The 20207-nt window shown below is 37.6% G+C and overlaps 4 protein-coding genes across 7 annotated transcripts; 2 read left to right on the forward strand and 2 right to left on the reverse strand.

Moving 5' to 3' along the window:
* The first annotated feature begins 555 nt into the window (after nt 1-555).
* LOC129786824 (cilia- and flagella-associated protein 36) lies at nt 556-1781 on the forward strand. The gene is made up of 2 exons (XM_055822068.1): nt 556-748; nt 841-1781. Exons 1-2 carry the CDS (start codon nt 646-648, stop codon nt 1653-1655), a joined length of 918 nt encoding a protein of 305 aa, XP_055678043.1. The 5' UTR covers nt 556-645; the 3' UTR covers nt 1656-1781.
* Nucleotides 1782-2315: 534 nt separating this feature from the next.
* On the reverse strand, nt 2316-12642 carry LOC129786820 (serine/threonine-protein phosphatase 4 regulatory subunit 3). Of its 4 annotated transcripts, none has more exons than XM_055822061.1 (11): nt 12396-12642; nt 12252-12302; nt 11645-12050; nt 11363-11550; nt 8027-8965; nt 7772-7955; nt 6728-6983; nt 6390-6653; nt 6180-6316; nt 5771-6099; nt 2316-4495 (listed from the first exon to the last, which is right to left on the reverse strand). In XM_055822061.1, exons 3-11 carry the CDS (start codon nt 11754-11756, stop codon nt 4406-4408), a joined length of 2499 nt encoding a protein of 832 aa, XP_055678036.1. In that variant the 5' UTR covers nt 11757-12050; nt 12252-12302; nt 12396-12642; the 3' UTR covers nt 2316-4405. The 4 variants fall into 4 exon arrangements, with proteins under 4 accessions (XP_055678036.1, XP_055678038.1, XP_055678039.1 ...); XM_055822063.1 differs by having other exon boundaries at nt 6180-6313; nt 12396-12623; XM_055822064.1 differs by having other exon boundaries at nt 6180-6313; nt 11645-11982; nt 12396-12596.
* A 1946-nt stretch (nt 12643-14588) lies between these two features.
* Nucleotides 14589-18493, forward strand: LOC129786821 (transmembrane protein 245). The gene is made up of 3 exons (XM_055822065.1): nt 14589-15134; nt 15488-16771; nt 17227-18493. Exons 1-3 carry the CDS (start codon nt 14589-14591, stop codon nt 17809-17811), a joined length of 2415 nt encoding a protein of 804 aa, XP_055678040.1. The 3' UTR covers nt 17812-18493.
* LOC129786823 (1,5-anhydro-D-fructose reductase) lies at nt 17823-19784 on the reverse strand. The gene is made up of 4 exons (XM_055822067.1): nt 19458-19784; nt 18757-19370; nt 18073-18324; nt 17823-17998 (listed from the first exon to the last, which is right to left on the reverse strand). The coding sequence occupies exons 1-4, from the start codon at nt 19530-19532 to the stop codon at nt 17968-17970; spliced, it is 972 nt and encodes a 323-aa protein (XP_055678042.1). The 5' UTR covers nt 19533-19784; the 3' UTR covers nt 17823-17967.
* Between the last annotated feature and the right edge of the window lie 423 nt (nt 19785-20207).

Consider the following 20207-nt stretch of genomic DNA (forward strand, 5'->3'; position numbering starts at 1 on the left):
TGCATTAGTTTTCATTTCATTCATTTTTTTTCTCCTTGTGTTGTGCGGTGCCATTCAAGGGGTGCATCATTGAGAGGTCCTTGAATGAATTTCTAGCTATGCCTCTGGCCAATGTAGATCCGCAATGATATTGGCAATAATTTGATCAACTAATAACGTATTAAATCAATGCTAAAAGAGGAATTATTGATTGAGAAGAAGTTGAGCGTAGATTGAGTGAAAATTGAGGAATTATTGAGCCCAAAAATTCATTTTAAGACTAAAATAAAAAAAAATCAAATGAAACTTAACGCTAAATTTATTTATTTTAATCAGAATAATTCAGAAATAATTCTCTGCCATTTTTTATTTAATTCAATCAAGGATTTAATATTTCTGACTAATTAACCCTCTGGCAGTGCAAGTGATTGCCTTCACCTTTACCGCCTCTACCAATGCTACAAATGTATGGTGTGCTGAACCCACAACTTTGATGGAAAATTCTTGTATTCGTATTCGTATTGAAAAAAATTTCCACAAAGTCTCCATGGTAGCAAAACGTACACAAAACACACCGTTCTATCGACTTTGAAGTGAACTTTTGCACTTTGCGGAAAAAATTTATTTGAATTTTAAGTGAAAATTAGAAGAAAAGCCAAAGCAGCAATGTCTGAAGATAATTCGTGGGTGTTTGATTCTCTGGTGTGCTTCCTCCATGGACCCATTTGGAATGCCCCATTGCAGACGTTCATTGAGGAAAAATCCTTAAGTATGTTTAAATTTTTTTTTAATCAGGATAAGGATTTCCTTTTAAAATAAATAATTATCCTTTGATCTCCCCCCAATTTTTTCTTTGTATAGTTTTCGATCCAAATGAGAAGCAGGATGAGACAAATCCCGAATTCATCACCATTCACAATGAATACAAGAATCTCGTGGATTTTATGTTGGGCAGCTTTATGGATGAAATGCAGGTGACCCCGGAGAAATTCGAGGAGGCCTGCCTAGAGGGGAGGAATCAGAGTGGAAGCGGATTAACCTTCCACCAGGGATTATTTCAGCAAATTTGGGCTGCAAATGACATTCGCATCTTCATCCGCATGATGACACAGCGCAATGTGGAGCTTCAGCTGCAGGCATTGGATCTTATTGAGAGACGGCAAAATTCTCAGCCATCGACGGATGAAACTGCCGATGTGACGGAGTTCAGTGAACAGGGTGGAACTGAAGAGACAGCTGAGAAGCCCCAGAAGCAGGAATCTCTGGAATCCCTCGATTACTCACAACCACCAGATCCAGCGGAGATTCATGAAAAAGGCACCGAAGATTTGGCGGAGAAACAACCCGAAGATGCAGCAACGATAAATGATAAATTTCAGAGGTTGAATCTCTTCTTTGAGAAGGAACAAATGTCGGAGGAGAGCGTGAAGAGCCGTAGGGACTATTTGATTGCGCAACGTGATAAAATTCTGCAGATTAAGAAGCAAACCCGCGCAAGGCAGCTCAGTGAGACGGTTAAGAAGGATGGAAGACCTTCATCGGCTCAGGTGGCGCAGAAGATTCTCACCGGAGAGAATCCCGGGGAGTCTGCAGATCCACCAGAGGCATCCCTCCTGCTGAGGAAGACTCTCGCAAGGCGCCTCCGGAATGAAGTTGTCGATACGCCAAGAGATTGAATTATTCATTTTATAATAACGGTGATTTTATCAAATTATATCTAATGGAATTAATGTTTAATGCAGTTGATCATAAAAATTTATGCTAATACTCAATGAAATGTTTGTCATTAATTTAATGATAAATATTGTTTTTTTTTATTAATTATGCAAAAATCTTTAAAGAATTTCTTTTCAATTTAAAGCTAAATATAAAATACACTCGTGCCTTGGCATAAGATAGTCGAGGATGTACTGCTCTCGCGTATTGAAAATAATGAGTGTGAAGAGTATATCCTAAACTATCTTATGCCAAGGCACGACTGTAACTACAATAAAAAAATAATTTCTGATTTACATTAAAAATAGAGTGAAAGGGCACGATGATTTACGACGTTTAGCTGTTTCTCAAAAAATCCTACTTACGACGTTTCGAAGGTTTTATTACTTCTTCATCAGGCCCACAAAGCCCACATGAACCACATAAAAAAATTATTTTAATATGTAGTATTGTTAAATTACATTTAAAAATTAATTTTAAATAATACTCACTTTGCAGCTAGGCCATGATCCTTTTGCTTTTTTTCTTCAATATTAAAAAATCTTTTTTTCTCGAAAAAAAAATGATTGAGATTTATAAAAAAAATCCTCCAGAAAGCAAAAAATGAGTAAAAGACAAAATAAATGTACACAAATAATATATTTTTTCTTAAGGTTGATTCTCATTCTCTCTCACTTCTCACCTTCTTCCATTGCTCTCTCGCTCGCTCGCTTCCACAATAATAATCTAACGAACTGTCACGTAAAATTATTATTTACACAATTACATGAGTAACTTCCTGTCCACCCTCTTTAAATTTATTTCTTTCCTTAAATCCTTTCTTTTAGACCTTCTTCCTCTAAATTTGACTTGTTGGAAAGCACATCAGATAATCTGCCAAGTCCTTTTTTTCTTCATTTTCTTTAAAGGTAATAATTCTTCTTTTTTGCTCTATATACCAATTAGGAAATATTTATCATACCGCACTACTTTATTTTTTTTTGGACAATATTTTCATTCTCTCTTTACAATTTTTTTTATTTAGAAATTTTTCACTTTATTTTTCATGCAAATTTTCACTGAAAAATTAGAAATATTTCCAATTAGCCATGGAATAAGCCAATAGGAACGCGTAATCTTTCATTCTTCGTGCACAATCGTACGCACTCGTGAGTGCAAGTGGGCGGAGTTTTGCGCAAAACAATAAATATTTTGTCACATGCATCAGCAAATGTCGTAAGAAAGTTTATTCATAACTTGTAATACAAAACTTTCTGATGCAAGTGACGCTTTCTAAACTTTTCTTCATCTTCTTCAGTGAAAATTGCTCTGAATTTCTTCACAATAGAATTTTCTTTTTTTCACTTTTTTTTATTTATTTTACGAAAAATCTTGTACCAAACACTAAATTTTGTTTAATAATCTCAAATATCATCTACAATTTTTTTTCACTTCTTTCTTATTTCATACATTACACCCCCATCTTATAATCTCTTCTGTTTAATTATTTATTTACGTTTTCTTCTTAAATTTTCAAGTGGATTTAATATTTACAAGGAATTCATTAATATCCCCAAAATCTGCAAATTATTTCTTCAAATAATAATAATTTTTAAAATTAAGAGAACAAGAAAAAATACTGATGCCATGTTTTTTTTGTGTGAAAATGTGAGAGATTTATTTAAAATAAAAAATCAAACATTTTCTACGATAAAACACAAAGTGATACAAAAATATAAAAATTTCATCATTTCTCACATTCTTTGCATAATTGCCAGCATAAAGAGATTTTTTTCTCTCTGGCTCTTGTTTGTTTTCTTTTTTTTTTTGCTAAATTTCAATTAAATTTATTTACATTATCTTTTTTTTGTAAATTATTTGTTTTATTTTTAAGAAGGAAGTCACTGTTTTTTCTATAAAGTTAGCATTTAAAAAATGATCTTACTTAAAGTACACGATATACTAAATAATTTAATATAAAAAAAGATCGTTTCTTTGTGTGATTAAAACGGATACATTTATATAGATTTTTTTTCTTCATTTAACTTTCGCGCTTCATTGATGATACCGAGTCTATACTTTCCAACAATCAAATTCTCTTTTTTTTTTTAATTTAATTTTTTTTCTTCCAAACAATGCCGAAATTGTAGAGAAAGTCCCGAAAAACATTCTTATTCCAATCAACTATCGCATCCTAGCTTGCTTCTCGTGAGATGTGTATTTGTGTGTGGTGTAGCCCTTCCAGCACCTTGTCTACATTTTTTTTAATTAAATTTTTTAAATATTTATTTTCTTTCACTTTATTGGTGCATTCTCCCACTTTTCTCTTTGCTCTCTCGAAAGCAATGAAAATCCATTTTTCGCGCGCGCCTGATGCTGTCCCCACCCACAAGGATCTTGAGGGTATTGTGTACTTTTTTTTTGTTTGTTAATTTACTTATATAATTAAAATTATTTTTTCTTTTTTGTTTCGCATTTTTTGTGTCCAAATTCTTTACTCTTTTTTCTTTCTCTCCCATTGTCGTCTTCAAAAATGTGCAAAATTTAATGTGATTCACACAAATTTTGCCACTATAATGTACTTAACTTATATTTTATATATCCTCTTGTGAATTTCTTTTTCCTTTTTTTTTTTTTTAAATTTCTCTCTCTCTTCATTAATTTTTCTTTTTATAGACAAAACTTATCAAACCCATTGAGATAATTAAGTCTTCTTCAGTAAGTGCAGCTGCTATGCGAGACGTGCCTTCTTCTGTAGTGGCGTATTAGAGGATTCCTCATCATCTTCATCATCTGAATCACCCTCATAGTCGACTAGTCCCTGTGTCATAATGAATTTAAAAATAAATAAAAAATTCGCACTAATTCATAATTAATTAATATTGAGACGTAAGACTTTCTTTCAGAGTTTTTTTTTCTCTCTTGTTTGCTTTTTCTTTATTAATAACAGCTCTGGTTCAGTTTGAAGGATATTTTTGTTCTTTTTTGTATTTATTTTATGAAAGTAAAATCATGTTTGTTGATATAAAATCATAAAAATAATCAAATCACAATTTTTTTAATAGGAAAATCATATTTGGGAACGATTCTGATAAAAATCTTTTCTTTTTTAAAAACCTTAAAGTTTGTTGTAAGATTTTGACAGATCAATTTTAAAAATCGTTCTATTTTCGTTCTATACAGTCGTGCTCTCGTGGTAGGACCGTCGTCAAAATGACTTCTCCGCGGTAAAACGGCTTCAGAATGAAGAATTTTGCCTTCGCAGTGGGACAATTAGTATCCTTCCTTTCCAATAGTACTAATTGTCCCACTGCGAAGGCAAAATACTTCATTCTGAAGCCGTTTTACCGCGGAGAAGTCATTTTGACGACGGTCCTACCACGAGAGCACGACTGTAAAAGAAAAACAGACAATTTGTTGCTCTAGAAAACAGTCAGAATGAACTTTAAAGAGCCATGGAAAAGTAATTTTCCTTCAAAACCCCAAAAAACTCGATTAAAGAAACAAATAAAATGTCAAAATCTCATAGGATTTTTCCCAGAATACCAAAAATCTTGCAACTGACGAATTGTAAGAATTTCAGAATCTACCCCTTTGTCTCACTTTAGACCCTCTAGCTGTGAATCTTTTGAAGTTTTTTTTTTATTTGAGAAAATTTTCATAATCCTTCAAAATATTCTTTAAAAAAAAATAGAATTGAATGAGATAAACTAGAACTTCTCTTATTCATTTAATTCCATTCTTGTGGAAACTTATTGATCATTTAATTTAATTAAAACTTATTTGAGTTACTTTCTTAGAATAAATAATGTTTAGTTTCTTTGATTATGTAGGTACCTATTCCAAGAAACTTTTTATTCAAAGAAATCATTCAAAGAGTTTATTTTATGAAACTTTACCATTGTAAAACATTTCTATTTATTTGCACAATTTTCACATAAGAAAACACTCTGCTTTTCTCATGGAAAAATTCCTTATTAAAAAAAGATTTTCTTCCTTACCCAAAATATAGATTCAAAATTAAATTCATTTTAATCAACTTTCTTATCAAAAATTAAGAAAAAAAGAAAGAAAGAAAGAAAAGAAGACTCCTTACCTTCTTGATCGTTCCTGAGACTATGCTCTTTGCTTCCTCTGCGTTGGTTTTATTTGTCTCACCCAGCACCAAACCACTCGTCCCCTTGGAATTATTGTTCACATTGTTTAAATTACTACTGACAGCCGTCTGGGGTGCCGACTGTTGCTGCGGGTGCGTCTGCTGAAGGAGCCCCGGCTGCTGCTGCTGCTGCTGTGCCGGACTCTGAGTTTGCGTTGAGGGAATTGTCGGCGAAACACTGGTCTGCAGTAGAGATGGTATCACCGTGGTGGTTGTGGTGGCTGTTGAAACCGGCGTTGAACTATTCATCTTCGGTCCATTTACTACCTCTGTTTTATTATTATTTTTTCAAAAGAATTTCATTAAAAAATCATTCTGAGATAAATTTTTAATGAGAAAACTCTCTTACCTAAACTTGTATCCAAGTCGGTCTTTGATGCGGGAACATCTGAGAAATCATCATCCTCATTGAACCAAATCTCCTCCTCCTCCTCGAGTTGTCGTTGATCTCTTCGATGACGAATATTCCGAATCATTGGTATACTACTTTTCATGGTGGAATACCAAAAAGCAATGTTAGTTCTAAAATAAAGTTCTTTTTATCAAATCAAACATTTACCTATCCATAATCTTGTCGCGATCCTTGAAACGTTCCTGGTGCTGATCATACTTTGTCTTTAGGCTCTTGAATGTCTGGACGTACTCAATATCCTCAAATACTTTCCCAAATTTCTCCACAAAATACGTGCAAAGCGTTTTAATGTCTTCCAATTTGATGAATTCAAAGAATTCTAGGATAGCTGATTCGAGTAGGTTATATCTGTTATTATTTCTAATGAATGCATCAACGATTGGTGCAAATAAATTAAATTTAACTATTTGCCTGCAAATTAAACAAAGAAAAACAATTCTTCATTAATTTTCTGAAAAAGAGAACAAAGAATTCTGATTTTTTACCTATTATAAAATTCATCTTTCATGGCAATTGCCTTTCTCACAAATCTCAGTGCGCCAAGCACAAGGAACGTGTGAGTACTCTTCATGAGAACCAGAATTCTCTCCAGGAGGTCCTTCTGCATGATGAAATTCTTGATGTGGTACGTGTGATGTTCAACACAGAATGACAACAACTCAAGAATGAGACCCAGCATTTGAGCTGTGTGGTAGTCTTCCTTTGCTGGCTTATCCCCAGTCGTGTTTGCCAGAAGCGGTCCTGAAAAGGATTTTTTTTTAATAAATAAATCCTTAAATATTGGGTCCTTGAAATCCTTGAAAACCCTTGAAAATTGTACTGACATTTTTTGCATAGGGGAGACCGGGGTAAAAAAAAAGAAGTCAGTTTGAAATTTTCAAATGGCTATTTCTCCCAAGTTATTAATCGGAAAAATCGGAAAAAATTAGGGTGGAAAGCCCTGTCAAACTCTAATATTTCACTGCAATTTGGAGGTTATCCGAGCAATAGTTTAGGAGTAAAAAAAACAAACAAAAAATCGCAAAATTCTCTGTTTTAGTGGGTTTAAAAGTGAAATTCCTTGTTGCGGATCAAAAGGTGAGAAGTTTAGCTATCAATTACTATCAATCTCACAGGTGGAAAATCCTTGGAAATGTAGGAAAATTTGACCGACTTTTTTTACCCCGCTGGTGACTATGTTTACCCGCCAAGGTTAAAAAAAAAGTCAGAATCGAAAGGGTTCAGGAAGAGCTCGAAAACTCATATTTCCCGTGGAGATATTTCCAATAAGAATGACCTATCGAGGAAATTTTGTTGCCCTTGGGGAATCCTGCAGATAGGGATTTATGCAAATTGACTTTTTTTTACCCCGGTCTCCCCTTATAACCCCCGTTGTTGAGCACTGTGTTACTTTGACATAGTGATGATGATGATGTACTGAAATTTCAACAATTTCAAGGATTTCTTGGTCACAGAATATGAGTCATTGTCCCTGGTTAATGAAGATTTTCCTTCTAAAAGAACTTTTCTCTTTTATTTTTCTTACTCACCTACTAGTATCTTTATGCTATGCTTGTAGAAAAAATTAAGAAAATCTGATTTGTTGACGGACGCTAACATATTCTCCGGGTCCAGAAGTATTCGAATGACACCCATTAGTTGGACAGCACCACCAAGTTCTGGTTCTGAATCCGAAAGCATTTGTACGAGTGCAATGTTGACTAACATATTTTTCTGCAAAATCCCACAAAAAAATGAGAAAATCAATCAAAGAAAGAAAGAAAGAAAAAGGCAGCAAAACCAACCGGGTCTGTTGTATTGTCCTGCTGCAGAGTGTAATCCCTGACTGTTGAGGAGGAATACTCCACAATTGACGTGAGAATATCAATGGAAGCAGCTTTAGTCTTCTGATCAGTCATAGCCAATGTAATCTCGAGTGCCGGCAGGACACCGAGTGTTGTGAGTGTCTTATAGAAGGAATCCTTCCCTTGTGGCTGGAGATTTTGTGCGAAATTATTGAATTCCTTGAGGAAGAGTATGAGATCCCTCCGCTTCACCGCCAACGTCTTCGGGTCCGTTAGCATCCCAAACAGCTCAACAAGAAACTTCTCATCCTCCTGTATGAGTGTCACTATTTCCACTTTGTTGAAATAGATAAAACTCGAAAGGGTATTGAGCATGTTATCCTCCACAAAGACCGACGGTGTGGGCAGGACAATGTCCTGAATGTACTGCACACGGTACGTCTGATGAATCTTGGCAAGGAGATTTTGATTCTTAATCGGCAATGCCTCACGGAATTTTGCCATTTGTCGCAAATACTGACGATGCTTCCGTGGCGCCGGCAGCGACGGATCATACTCCAGGCATCCCACAACATCGAAGATTGTATCTTCGGCAAACATAATCTCAAATAGAGCATTCTTATTGAGAAGGAAGATATTCTTGAAGATCTCAAAGAGATGATGGAGCCCCTCGACATTCTCCAAATCCTCACACATGTGAAACAAATTCAGCAACTTCTCAATGTAATTCTCCGACTCAAGCGCCATGGCGAGCTTCTCCTTTCGCAACGGCGTCGCCAAACCACTCACAATTGCCTCCGAAATATCCTCGAGGCGTGACAATTCACACGGTGGTAGCTCTACTGGCGGTGCTGAGTCCGACATCTCCTCAAATCTCTCATCCTCAGATTCCTCCACAATATCCTGCGTTATCTCAACTGATGGATCCTTCCCCTGAACCTGTATTTTCCATCAAGAAGAAAACAATCCACATTGTGAGACAAAAACCGCGTGCGTTCTCCCCTCGTTGCATTTCACAACAAACATTTTGTGATATCATGAGATGTGACGTCAACAAATGATAAGAAAGCATCCATGATCATTTTTTTCTGTTTTTAGTAAATACATATAACTCCACACACAATTTATTGTGAAATAATCTTTCAAAATCTCCCTACAAGGCTATTAGAAGATTTTATTAAATTTTCACAAAATAAAAGAAAAGGCGAACAAATTATTTTCCAATTGATTAAAAAACAAATTTTTTAAAATAACTTTTGGAAGGAAATTTTTGAAAGCATTGGGGATGAATTGAGAGATTTATTAGGCTTACACTACTGATAGTCCGCTATTAACTGGTTACTACTGGCATGAGATGATTAAAAGCTTGTGATTTGAAGGTCAATTAGGGACTCAATTAAATGGTAAATTAGGGCTTTATGGAGATATTCTTCTTCCTTTTTTCTTAAGAATGTTTTGAAAATTTATTAGAACTTTTAATTACATTTTAGGATTTTCTTAAAGATGTCTTAAAGTTTTAAAGGGAAAAAGTTAAAATGATAAATTAAGAAAATTATATTAGAAGTCCTATTCAAATAAAACTTTGCACCGAAAAAAAAACTTTGCTCTAGTGGGGTGTAGGGTTACCACATCTAGATGTTTCACCCGGAGTATTCGGGTTTGGGGTATGATCTCAGGGCTGCGGGTTTAGGATGAATTTCTCCGGGTCACACGAATTAATTTTTTTTTTACTTTAATTTTCGGCAGTATCAGAAAACTAAAAATTCTGGAATTGAAATAGACTCTGTAATTTAGGAATTTCGATTTTGAGTTTCCTTAAACGAGAATAAACTTCTTTAAGCCAGTCAACAGTTTTCTTCAAACTAGGTATATGTTTTTAAAGTCAGTCCTATGATTTTTAAGCAAGACCTTTGTTTTACATTAGAATTAAGTTTTTTTAAGGTCAGGCTTCTAAAGTTTTAAGGTTAGATCAGGCTGAAATGAACTGAATCTGAATACGTCTTAAAAGTCTGACCTAAAGGAACTAAGGTTCGGCTTAAAAAAAAAATAGGCCTAGCTTAATAAACGTCTTAACTTTGTTTCTTAAGTCAGGCTTAAGTTTTTAAGTTAAACTTACATTTTTAAGCTTTTAAAGTTTTAATAGTTAAAAACAGGCTAGGTCTAGAATGCACTTAACACTACCTCAGCCTGACCTTGTTAAAAAAAAAAACTCAAGATTAAAACTGAAGTCTGGTTTAAGTAAACTGAACCCTGGCTTAAAAAACTAAAGCGATCCCTTTTGCTATAAAATTTCGCGTTTTTTATTGTATAAAAAAAACTTTGTCTTGAGAGATTTACATAATTTTTAGTATTACGGACATTTAAAAATTTAAGAGAGGGAGGGTAGGCGAAATCTCCGGGTCAGAATGTAATATGAGGTGGTAATCCTAGTGGGGTGTGCCAAATAAAAAAATGAATTAACCAATAAATACTCGGCTAATTAATTTATCATCCAATCAGACCAATTTTCCAATTAAAAAAAATCTTTAAATTCTTCTTTTTATTTATTTATATTTCAATAAGAAGTTTAAGCTTTGATTTAATTGGGTAATATGGCTAAAGCTAGCAGGATTTCAACTGGTGTAGCCTCTCTGCAAAGTTTCTTTGAATAGACAACTTAAACACTTTTAAATGGTTCTAAATTCTTTTTTCAAGGGGAATGTTTTTGTGGAATTTTCATTAAATTAACTTAATTTCCTTTCCAATTTTTTCTCTCTAAACTATACGGAGTGGGTGGTATTATCAATGAGACACACTGCAGCAAAGTTCAAAAGGTCACACCTTGCTGAATTTCATGATAAATGTGCTATTTTCAATTCGCACTCGCGAAATATCATTCAATAAACTCAAAATACCGCGATTTGTGGTTCAGAAAGTATAAAGTTTATGCAAATTTATATTGAAAAATCGATTTTTTGTGAAAGAAAAACATTGAAAAAGTTATTAATTCTGATTAATTATTTTGACTAAACAATATTTTGTCGCCCGGTGTAGTAATTAGCATTGTTTTAGGGGGAATAAATTTGCCAAAATAGAGTTAATTTAATTTACTAAAATCAGAGAGTTTTCACAGTGTAAAAGATAGAAGGATTTGGGAGTTTTGTAAGCTGCGAGACAAGCTAAGCACTTGAGTAGGAAAGTTTGGAGGCTCGTCTATTTGCTTTCTCACATCGCCGTTTTCTTTGCCACAGAACTTTAATCACTTTTTTTGCAAGAATGAATAAATCTCATTTTCCAGGAATTTTTTATGATTAATTGAGGGCAGATAAAATAAAAGAAAAATAACGTGGAACTCACCTGACAAATCTTTTCCCATATTTCATCACAACCAGCCTTCTCCTGGAAACTCAACGCCAGGTCGAAGTTGTCACCCTCGGACCACACAATGAGTGTATCCTGCTGCTTCTGATAGGCCGTGTCCGGCTGTATTTTGCTCTCCAAGAGCAGAGATCCGTCTGCCTCGGCACGCACAAGGAGGGACATTCCTGAAAGATTTTTTTTTTTTTACAATTTTACGTGTCAAACGGAGATTCCGGAAGGTTTTTTTTTTATTATGCAGGATGAGGAATCCTTCATTACCTTTTAATCTCTCGACGTATTGCGATGAGACATGACCTGTACCTCTGTCGTCCCACTGTCTGTCTGCATTCAATGCATACAGCTTCACCCGTTTCCTGGTGTCCGTTGTCATTGTGGCGATTTTCCGCTTTCGCTTCTTCACCTTCGCGATCTTCGGGCGCCCAGATAAGATGTCCGTGGTGTACGCGTTGATGCCAGCCACTTGTAGATAGAATCCCCCACGACTTTGCAATTCGTCTCACGGCGGTGGTGGCCTTCGCGGACAATCACACGGGGTGCTGAAGCTCACGCACGAAGTGCACACGGGCAGAGTTAACGAATCACGCTGCGGCCGGGAACTGCAGGGACACAGTCAGCATTTTTTTTCCCCAATAAAAAACAACCAAAACACCACCAAACGCTTAACCTGCAATCGAAGATTCACATCAGTACCCCCCAATACGTGAGCCCCACAAGCTCCCGACGCTCCCCATTATACGTTTAAAGCAACAAAAAAAACTGAGAAAATAAATCCGCGACGTGTGACAGCCGGACCCTTGAACTTTCTCAACACACAAACCCCCTTCGCGCTGAACGGCGGCAAACCCCACGGTGTAGCCCCACTTACCCGCTCTTTCGCAGACGCCAAGATCCGCAGCAGCAGCAATGGGGTGAGTTTCTGTGCGGAGAAGAAGAAAACACAAGCACATTTGATGAATTTTTTTTCACACACTCCTGGAGAACCCTCCGTGCTCCAATCTCCGGAACTCACACAAATTACGCCACTGCAAACCACGTTCGGGGGATGGAAATGCACCAAACGCACGGCCGGCTTCACGAACTACACTTTTATAGTTAATTAATTGCAGTATTTACCAATCTACAGGCGAAATTATTAATTTTATTGACGTATTTTTTAGAAATTGAATGAAAACACCGCCATATTGGATTTGCTAGAGTGAGAGGGTGTAATCCGCTATATTGCAAGAGCAAGAGGGAAGATCCGTCGACGCCAAATCGTTTGGCATCGGCGCATCGGCTTTCGCTTTACCACCAAAAGCGCCACCTGGGAAAACACAACTTCCAAGTTTTGCTCTCCCTGGCGCCACATATCGCGTTGGATATTTCGAACTTTTTTTTCCGTTGAACTCACCTTTGTGTGTTTTTTTGCACCTTTTTTGCACACCTGTCCTATTGGAATTAATTAGGTGTGTGTCTTAAAATATTTATTTGTATTCTAAAAGACGACCTGTTAAATAAAATAAAGCCCAAGTTACTTAGATATTGCCAAATAAAGCGATAAAAGAAAATAATAAAGGTGATTTTGTTTTTTTTCCGACGCTCAGCGAAAACTTCCGAGGGTGGGGATGTTCGAAATTTTGTTTGCACAAAAAATTGAGGTTAATGTTTTTGTTTTCTTTTCCAATCCGGGAACTTTTCAGTTTTTATTTCTTTGCTTTTTATTTACCACACGTGGAAAATATAGAAGAAGGGAAAAACTTTTGTAGGTGAATCAATTTCTATTCCCGCTGGGTTTCAATGAAAACTGTTCAGAGAATCTTCAAAAACATCCACGGAAAGGAGCTGCGAGTTGAGATCAATTCATTCTCTGAGAATACAATTTCAATTTTAGTTGAGAATACAGAGAGTTTGGTGGAAAGGAGGAAGCTTCTGAAGGTAGCTGGATTCATAGGAAGTTTCTATGCTGCTTTGGTGTTCCTGGGGAGTCCTTTTGGGTTGATTTTGGGGCACATTTTGATGCTCTTCCTCACCCTGTTGCCGATTTATCTTCACACAAAAGTTGTCGAGTCCGGTAATTTTGCTTTATTTATCTTTAATTTAAAGTATTCTAAAGATTCTTATTGATCTTCCCAGAAAGTGTGACCTTTGTTCGTCATTTTGGCCTGCAGAACACGATAAAATACTCCAATAATAGGGTAAAAAATCTCCTGATTCCAGCTCATGCCATTCACGATATCATAATCAACGAAGTTATCCATCACGTAAGGAAAAATCTCTCAAACTCCTACCTTTTCCAAGTGATAATTCTGATTTTCTAAATAGCAAAGAGTTATTTTTATGCTGCAAATCCTTCTGGAAGGGGAAACATCGCATGAAGGAAAAATTCATTCACTTTTTAAAGTAAGAAAAAATATATAATTCGTAGAATTGTATAGAATAGAAATAGAATAATGTACAAATTTTCGCAGAATACTAAACCGAATCTATCCTGCTTGGAATTTATCTACAAAACATTACACAGCAGATGGAGAACATCCTGAATTTCACCCGGAAAACTATTTCCTTTTCATCTGCACGAAGGATTTCAAAGTGGAGATTCTTTCCTCTATTGTGTCTGCCTGGAAAATATTATTTTCGTTAATAAAATCTCTGGGAAAAATGAAGAATTTTGACTTACCTGAATCTTGCTTTGTGTTATGCTTGATGTGCAAGATTCATTGTCAGACAGAATACTGCTCATTGCATCAATATTCTCGTCTAGCTCCTTCCTTGGGATCTCCACTTTGACTTCCTGAAATTTTTGATAACTCTGCACAAAGTTTTTCGTATCGAGATTCAACCACTGCTTGTACAGCTTTGGCACTTCCTTCCGCAGAAAAATCATCTTTTTCTGATCATCCGCTAATTCAGAGAAAGAAAATGCTCTAAGGGAAATTATTTCACATGGAAAATAAGGAAATTCTTACCCATTTTCATCTTGAGATTTTTTTCAAAACTGTTTATTTCGTTTGTTTACAAAAAAGCGTCTTTTTGACCAACTTGAAGTTTGACAAGGTGTTGATGTTCGAAAAATTCAGTCAAAACTTTGAGGTGGTTTGAAAGTGACTTCACTGCTAAAAATATTTTTCCTGCCCGGAGGGATTCTTCCTCAACAGTTTTATCCGTGAAATCTGCATTGAAGGATGCAGTGCTAAGTGCCGGAAGGTAGATTGTGTGTTTGTGAATGTCTGAGAAAGCATCAAACATGACGTCAAAACCAAATACTCCCAATACTGCTCGCGACAATATCACGTCGGCATGGAATACCCTCAGGAATTTGAACTTTTCCCAAGGACGCGAGATCAAGGGCACCATTTACAATATTGGGGCTGTGGCGGGGGTGTCCACTGTTGTGGCCTTTATCTTTGTCCTCCTGCCCTTCCTCAAGCCCCTCATGTGGGCTCTTCTCATTGGGGCCGTGGTGTATCCCTTCAAGCGGAAGATGTCCTCAAGTGTGAAGACCTGGTTCGAGCGGCTCGAACAGACTGATGGGAATCTCTTTGTTGGCATTGCCATGGCACCAACACACAGTCTGGACGCCCTTGGGGAGGTCCTGGCCGACTTCCTCAGGAACCACAAGCATTTGATCCTCATCGGTGTGGGTGGATTGAGTCTCACAAGGCTCACGGTGGAGTATGCCCCTCGGAAGTTCCTCTGTCTCATGTGGAGGGCCATTGTTATGAGTCACACCTACGTTACCAACGTTCTGGGGCAGCTGAGTGCGCATTTGGTGAGTTAATCTCTCATCCACAGGTAGCTGCTGTAGTGCATCCTCTTATCTTTGATTAGCGATAAAACTAACAACTTTGTGCTAATTTATTTGCATTATTGTGCAAAAGATAAGACTTTTTGCACTCATTCATCTCAAAAGAATGAATCACAAATTCGCCACAAATTTTTATTTGTTTTTTCGGCAACCTTTGATAACATTTATTATGTAAAAAGAAAAGATTATTCTTATGAATTTATTAGACTTGAAAATTATTGTGTTCATTGAAGTGAATTGAGCGAATTTCAATGAGTTAGCATTGTGGGCATTGTGTCTCCGGGTGGCTGAATAATGTTTGTTGTTTCCGCACGCAGGTGGTGACCTTCCTGGTGGCCTACTTTGCCACAGTGGTGCTCTTCTGGAAGCCCACAAATCACACAAAATTCATGATGTTCGGGCAATCCTTGTGGCTGCTGCTTGTAGCGTACATTTGCAGCTTCCTGGGACCCCTGCAGGTGCCTGTTTTCATGGCTGTCCTACTCTATGGGCTCGCTGGAACAATCTACAGCTACCGCATGCAGTCCGAACGCTCTGCTATTGAGGATGTCAGCCTCACTGAGCGTCTCAGACGCTTCATGGACGTCCCCAAAGCTCTCAAGCCCTCAAAAGAGCAACTCAACACTTCTGCTGCTGCTGCTGCTTCGAAAACTCAACTGGATGCTCCACCACCTCCGGAAATTCCTGCACCCACTGATCCGGAGACTGGAGAGAGTGATTTGTACTTCAAAATCCTCTTCCTAGCCTGCGGGGGGACGATTGTGTTTCGCAATATGTGGCTCCTTGTCTTCTCTGCTGTTCCCATTTTCATGCATTTCACCAAAGAAGCCATGACATCCACAGGAAGCCTTGAGTATCTCAATGAGAAGATCATTCGCACGCAGACGATCGTGGAGAATTGGATAAGTGAGCGCTACACCGCTGTCTTTCCCATCTGCCTCCCTGGGGTGATTATGATTAACCGGAAGGTACATCGCTGCCTGAGGGACAACCTCAAGTCTTCTGTGGATACAATGTCTTCCATTGCCGTCATTGTGCTAATGTTGGTGGTGGTAATTTCCGCTGGAGTCTTTCTTGCTGTGCAAATTTACTCAGAGGGAATTGCCGTAGCGCAACTTGGGCACGAGGTAATTCAGAAGGCCTTCATCCACAGACCCGAGCTCAAAGATATGTTCCCGGAAAGTACCTTTGATAACATCATCGACAATGCCCATGAATACGGGAGGAATACCATTGAAACGTACATTGATGACATCCTCAAGGACACGGATAAGCAACAGGCAGCAAAGCTAAAGGAACAAGTTCTAACCACATGGGATCGTCTTGTGCAGAATGTCCTGGAGCGCAATGGGGATGATGTAATTGGGCCAAAAATGGGCTTCGGGATTCGGGAGTCTTTTGATGAGATTGTGGACAATCCAGCAGCCAAGGAGGGCATCATTGCGTGGGCTAAAAGTAACGTTGGAATGCTCAGAGATGTCATGGATTCCCTGTGGATTATTTTGCAGAAGAATATGTACCTCCTGGGCACTGTTCTTGGATCCGTGTTCTCCGTTGTCCTAGGTGGAGGACATGCTGTTGTAACCTTCGTTGTGGATACGGTAAGATCTTCTTATTCCTAACAAAAGCAACTTGAAGTTTGTTAACTTTTTGAATTGACTTTTCTTGTCGGAGAGGTTTAATGTGTTCCCGGAAAGTACTGTAAGTGTCTGGAAGTTGGTCAGGAAACCTGCCCAATGCATCAGGAAGTTTTTAAGGGATCTTAGGAACTTCCTTTTCAACACCCGGCTCATCCTTGATCTCATTTAGGGGTCAAAATCTGTCTATTAAGGATGTCTCAGATTTTGACTCAATGATGACATCAAGGATCAGTCGAGTATTGATAAAGAGGTTCCTAAGATCCCTTAGAAACTTCCTGAAGCAATGGGCAGTCATCCTGCACAACTTCCAGGTACTTATAGCACTTTCCGGGAACACAATAAACTTTTCCAGGAAGAAAAGCTTATTCAAATGGATACAAACTTCAAGTTGCTTGATGAGAAAACTTTCCTTCCAGATTGTCTTCTTCACTGCTCTCTTCTACCTTCTGTGCAGCAGTGAGGAGAGATACTCACCCCTTGTCTTTGTGACATCTCTGGGTTTTAAATCCGGCCCAAGAATCGCCGAGGCGATTGAAGGTTCAATTGCCGGCGTGATTGCGGCAACGGCAAAAATTGCTCTCTTCCACGGACTCTTCACGTGGCTCACGCACACAATGTTCAGCGTGAATGTGGTGTACCTACCAGCCGTCTTGGCCACTGTGCTGGCAGCTGCACCCTTCCTCGGGACGTACTGGTGTGCTGTGCCGGCATTCTTTGATCTCTGGCTGGCACAGGATAGATTCTGGATGGCTGTGATTTTGCTGGCACTCCACTTCTTCATCCCCTCCACAGTGGATGCGGTGGTTTATGCGGAGATCAAGAGTTCAGGGCATCCCTATCTCACGGGTCTCTCAATCGCCGGTGGACTGTACTGGATGGGGCTGCAAGGGGCTGTCATTGGGCCCCTCCTGCTCTGCCTTCTCGTGATGATCTTCGACCTGACAGTGTCGGCAGTTAATAAGGAATCCCCCATCGCGAATGCTGTGTCAACGTCCAAATGAAATCAACTGAATTTTGTGCTTGAAGACTTTATTCGCGCACTGCACGCAACTAACAAGAGAACCTCAATTTAAAACGTGATAAGAAGATCAATGTGGGACAAGAAAAATGCTGAAACATCGAACCAAAATTACCCAGAAGAAGATGCAAAGAAAACTTTACCAAGGAAATTCCGGATGTTTGTTCATTCTGAAAAAAAGAGAGAGAGAAAAATGCAAAATTTAAGACTTAATCATTAAAAGGAAATTCCCGGAAGAGCTTACCCCTTGAAGAAGGAGAAATCGCACACCCGGACGTTCTCCTTGATATCCGCGAGAACCTTCATATCTTCATCAGAGAGAGTAAAATCAAACAAATCAATATTCTGCTTCAAACGGGCGGCATTTGTACTCTTCGGGATGACAACTAAGCCTCTCTGGATGCTGTACTTGAGGAGAATCTGCGGTGATGTCTTTCCGTACTTACTGGCCATCTTCACAACTACGGGATTCTCAATTACATCCGGTATGTCGCGTCTGCAATCAATTTAAAATCTCTTTGTAAAACATAACTCAAATCCATGAATTTCTGCATGAATTTACATAATATTTATGCTTTAATTTTTTGTCATAAAAATATTATTGAACTGTTTCATTTTTATATATTATAAAATGTTTGTGAAATAAATCCTTTATATAATGTCTATTTGTTGAGATTTTACTGGTTGTTTAAAGTCCTCTTTTTAATGGAGATTTTCTCCTTTAATTTGAACTTTGAAAGCAAAGTTAGACTCTTCAAGAAAATTATATTTTTTAATTCAAAACAAACATAAATCGCCCAAATACGTCATAATTATAAATTAATTCGTTCGAGAAACAAACACTTTAGATAAATCTTCACCTTTGAGCATTTTTTTACGCGCATTTAAGTGCAATTAAGGTGCTTTTATGTTGTTGTGGCATACTCACACGATCCCCACGGATTTATTAAACTCAGCAATTCCTCTCGATCCAAGCGGCGAATAAGCCGTGACGACGATGTTGTTCTTCTTGCAGAACTCCACGAGGTTGTGCTGCTGCAGGTAGAGATGAACCTCAATCTGCAGGCAAACGGGTTTAATGGTGCAATTATCGAGGAGACGCTGAATTTGGGTTTCGTTGAAATTCGATATTCCAATGGCTTTGGTCAAGCCCATGGCCACCATATCCTCCATCCTCTTCCACGTGGCCACATGATTGGTTTCCATGTCGAGGATAACATCGCCATTGTCATCCCTGAGGAGATCCCCATCTGTTTCTGGCACACTGAAGGGTGTGTGGATCAGGTAGAGATCCACATAGTCCAACTGCAGACTCTCCAGGGAATTCCGCAGGAACTTCTCCACACACGAAGCACGATTAGCCTGTGGAGGGAGTTTTGTGCAAATAAAGAGATCCTCGCGTTTCAGCTCTCCGGAATCCAGGAAGCGTTTGAGCGTCCTCCCAATGGCTGGCTCATTGAAATACACCGGTGCAGCATCAATGTGTCGATAACCGGATTTTAGAGCCGTCTCAAGAGCTGCTTCTACCTCATTGTCTGGAGCCTAAAAATACGTTCGTTTTATGGGTCAAGAGAAACGTTTTCTTTATCTCTCTGAAAATGAACAAAAAAAAAGAATTCTTCAACTTACTCTCCACGTTCCAAGACCCACAGAAGGAATTTCCCCTCCATTGCTCAGAGGAATCTTGGGAACACTACTTGACATTTTTCTTTAAAAAGAATTATTTGTCTCACGAATAATTATTTAAAAAAAATTTAACAAAACCAATCTTGACGATGGCACAAATTAAACTGAAAAATTCTCAGCAGATTTAACTGGACGTGTGGCTTGGCTTGGAGAGTTAAGTGTGTGTGCAAAGTGGGGGCTTCGCCGGATCTCTTCTCTCTCATTCACAATATATAGCTTTGTATGTATCATATTTGCAGCGATGATAATATTTTTATGTTAAAGCCGGCTTTTATTTTTATGTAAAGGCTATCAAATGATTAATTAAAGAATATTTTGTTCTTAGAATTTTCTTTTTTAAAATTTTATTTTCTTCTTACGGTTTAGGAATGTTCTAGGTGTCCTTTCATTGGGGGCAAGGAGTGTTAGGGAGCACTGCATTTTAAATAATTAAAAGGATGCAGATGTCAATCAAGTAAAGAACAATTTTACAATTAAAAATTTAATCCTTTTTCAGGAATTTATTTATTGTATTTTATTAAAATTTGCGAAACATTCTTTATAAAAAAAACAGGAGAATCAGCTACTTAAAAACCCATTATAATTGCCTCTTTTGTAGTAAATAAAAGCCAAACTTTTCTCTTTACTTTCACCAAATAAAAAAATTCTCTTCAACGCTTCTCGAGCTTCTCAAGAAAATAAATATTTTTTTAG

Source organism: Lutzomyia longipalpis, chromosome 1, assembly GCF_024334085.1.
Source record: "Lutzomyia longipalpis isolate SR_M1_2022 chromosome 1, ASM2433408v1".
Taxonomy (NCBI): domain Eukaryota; kingdom Metazoa; phylum Arthropoda; class Insecta; order Diptera; family Psychodidae; genus Lutzomyia; species Lutzomyia longipalpis.